This window comes from Limulus polyphemus, unplaced genomic scaffold (genome assembly GCF_000517525.1).
Source record: "Limulus polyphemus unplaced genomic scaffold, Limulus_polyphemus-2.1.2 Scaffold6785, whole genome shotgun sequence".
Taxonomy (NCBI): Eukaryota; Metazoa; Arthropoda; class Merostomata; order Xiphosura; family Limulidae; genus Limulus; species Limulus polyphemus.
The window spans coordinates 21478-24822 of NW_013672395.1; the positions used below are offsets into that span (position 1 = coordinate 21478).

At 31.9% G+C, this 3345-nt stretch overlaps 1 protein-coding gene across 1 annotated transcript in view; it reads left to right on the forward strand.

Moving 5' to 3' along the window:
* LOC106474069 (sodium- and chloride-dependent taurine transporter-like) overlaps positions 1-3345 on the forward strand; it is a 33613-nt gene that overhangs the window by 19791 nt on the left and 10477 nt on the right. The window contains exons 8-10 of the mRNA XM_022402451.1: positions 299-411; positions 1274-1411; positions 2109-2211. Coding sequence (XP_022258159.1) covers positions 299-411; positions 1274-1411; positions 2109-2211 — 354 coding nt within the window. The remainder of the gene's footprint in view (positions 1-298; positions 412-1273; positions 1412-2108; positions 2212-3345) is intronic.

Sequence of the window (3345 nt, forward strand, 5' to 3'; positions counted from 1 at the left end):
TTCCTAATTAAATGACACTATCAGTGATCTCAGGTGGTAAAGTTCCTAATTAAATGACACTATCAGTGATCTCAGGTGGTAAAGTTCCTAATTAAATGACACTATCAGTGATCTCAGGTGGTAAAGTTCCTAATTAAATGACACTAGTAGTGATCTCAAGTGGTAAAGCTCCTAATTAAATGACACTATCAGTGATCCTAGGTGGTAGAGTTCAGGTAAAATACTAACTGTTATATTAACATACTTTATTTGAGGTTTAGGATTATCTTATCCACATTTTTCTTTAAATCGTCTTTAGGTCCAGGTCTGGCGTTTATTGCCTATCCTAAAGCTGTTACGGAGATGCCGTTGTCACCTGTTTGGGCTATTTTGTTCTTCTTCATGGTCCTCATTCTTGGCCTGGATAGTCAGGTAGGACTTGACCTAAATAACGATTATAGTAAATGTAATCCCAGTAGCATGTTGACTAATGTGTTAAGATGGTCGTGGTGAGTGTGTGTGTGTGAAGATTTTATTAGCACAAATGGAGCTTAATGCTGGGTTTTGCTAGCTATATAATATATTAGGTTTGATGTTAAGGTCATCTGGTTGAAATAGTACAGATGGATTTTATAAGCTGCAGATGGACTAGGTTAAACATTTTTGTTTTAGTTACAATAGATTATTTTAGGCTTAGAATTAGGTGTTTAGTAGGAAGGAGTTAAAGACATGGCTCATGTGACTGATCTAAGTTGAAACGCAAGTTAAGTGTTATTACAGTTAAAAATGAGTTAATAACATCTACATTTGAGTTAGATGTTGTTAGAACACCTTTACTCATATTATCAATACGTTCAGATATGTAGGAGCGTGAAAGATTAAATATAAAGTTAAGCTTAACTTAAAATGTTTTGTGTTTGAGCTCATTTTAATTTTCAACGACAAAATCGATAATAAATGTTTAAAAGTTTTTCTTAGTTTAAATGTTTGAAGTTTAATAACTAGAAATAATTAAGCTCACCTTGACTTTAGACAAATATAAGAACCAAAAAAATTATAAACATTTCCAATCTTAGAAAACATGAATAAACGAAAGTATAAGTACTGGTTCAACAAAAAAAAAGTTATGTCCATGGTTTATTACAAACATGAACGAATGATTACTTTAAAATACCTTAAATTCATACATGATGATATCTTTATTGACAAAACCATAGTCGTAATGAATGAAATATTTGTGAAACGTACAGTTGTCTTTGTTGTCCTTTATTTACCGTTTTTTTTCGGTTTACAGTTTGTAGGTATAGAAGGATTCATAACTGCTGTGGTGGACCTGTTCCCCCATATCCTCAGAAAGGGCTATAGAAGAGAATATTTCATTGCACTTGTTTGTTCAGTATCGTTTCTTCTTGGGTTGGCGCTGGTTTCAGAAGTGAGAACAATTTCTGTATTATCTACAAGAGATATAAACAACAATGGTAAATAAACCATTGTGATATACCTTAACAATGTATGAAACCACGTGTCTCTTATTCATTTTAATATTATTATGAAGCACTCCTTGAAAATGTTCTTATTCATCATATTTAAACACAATCACCTGTTTATAAACCTACTTCTTGGTGCGAGCTTATCCTTGAGTAATCATGAATATTTCTAATCAAAGAACTGGAAAAATTAAACGAAGTAGTCAAGTTATAGTTCATTAATTTTATTTTCCAAAATTGTTTTTGAACTGGAATATTTGTCCACAGTACTGGAAAATAATATTAGAAACAAGGAATACAGGAGAAATAAAAATGTATTTAATAATGATTCTAAACATAATCTTTAGTTTACCTATCCAGCTGATGGACTACTTCATTATTTATGTGTAGGGTAGAGTGTACCTATTCAACTGATTGACTACTTCATTATTTATGTGTAGGGTAGAGTGTACCTATCCAGCTGATGGACTACTTCATTATTTATGTGTAGGGTAGAGTGTACCTATCCAGCTGATGGACTACTTCATTATTTATGTGTAGGGTGGAATGTACGTAATCCAACTGATGGTCTACTTAATTATTTATGTGTAGGGTGGAATGTACCTATATCATCTGATGGTCTACTTAATTATTTATATGTAGGGTGGAATGTACGTATTCCAACTAATGGACTACTACAGCGCTAGTGGGATGACTCTTCTGTGGTTCTGCTGTTTTGAAAGTATTGCAGTTGCCTGGATTTTTGGTAAGTATCAGTGGCTAATCTAGAGTTAATACAGTTGTAGATGGTAACGTACATCTACGGTAAGTAGTACATGTATTAGGTGATCATATAGAAGTAATGTTGTAATGTGGACGTAATGTAATTAGTATATATGGCTCGTGGTAATATGGTAAATAATACTTCAGATTGGTAGTAACTGTCAACGTGGTAATATGGTAAATAATACTTCAGATTGGTAGTAACTGTCAACGTGGTAATATGGTAAATAATACTTCAGATTGGTAGTAACTGTCAACGTAGTAATGTTGTAAATAATACTTGAGATTGGTAGTAACCGTCAACGTGGTAATATTGTAAATAATACTTTAGATTAGTAGTAACTGTCAACGTGGTAATATTGTAAATAATACTTCAGATTGGTAGTAACTGTCAACGTGGTAATGTTGTAAATAATACTTCAGATTGGTAGTAACTATCAACGTGGTAATATGGTAAATAATACTTCAGATTGGTAGTAACTGTTAACGTGGTAATGTTGTAAATAATACTTCAGATTGGTAGTAACTGTCAACGTGGTAATGTTGTAAATAATACTTCAGATTGGTAGTAACTGTCAACGTGGTAATATGGAGAAGAAAGTTTGTATAGTAAGTATTTGATGTTTTTTGTAGAGAATAGGTTTTATATGTGGTTTTCCACGTAATGGATCGCTAATAAACGTTAGAGTTAAGAAATGTTTGTAAAATATGGTAGGTTGCAGCCGACAGTCAATCTTCCATACGATATAAAATGTGAAAAACTTAGGTTACAAGTTGAAAATAATGACACGTATGTTACAAAATAGTCCTAACTAATTGTATAAAACTTATTTAAATAGGTTTTAGTTTTTTAAATAATAACTATTCAAGCATATAACTAATCAATTTGATAAGACTTGCTAAGTTGCAATAAAGAAATACTGAAGCCTATTTAAACCTTTAGTGATATCATTCATTAAACACAAGCCCAAGTCATGAATATGTCTTAAAAATTAACGGAAAGTGCATTACACTTTAACTGTCGTTAACGAAATATAATAGCGGTCTAGGTACTACCTATGTATATAATACTGGTCTGGGCACTACCTACACACATATACATGTATGTATATACATA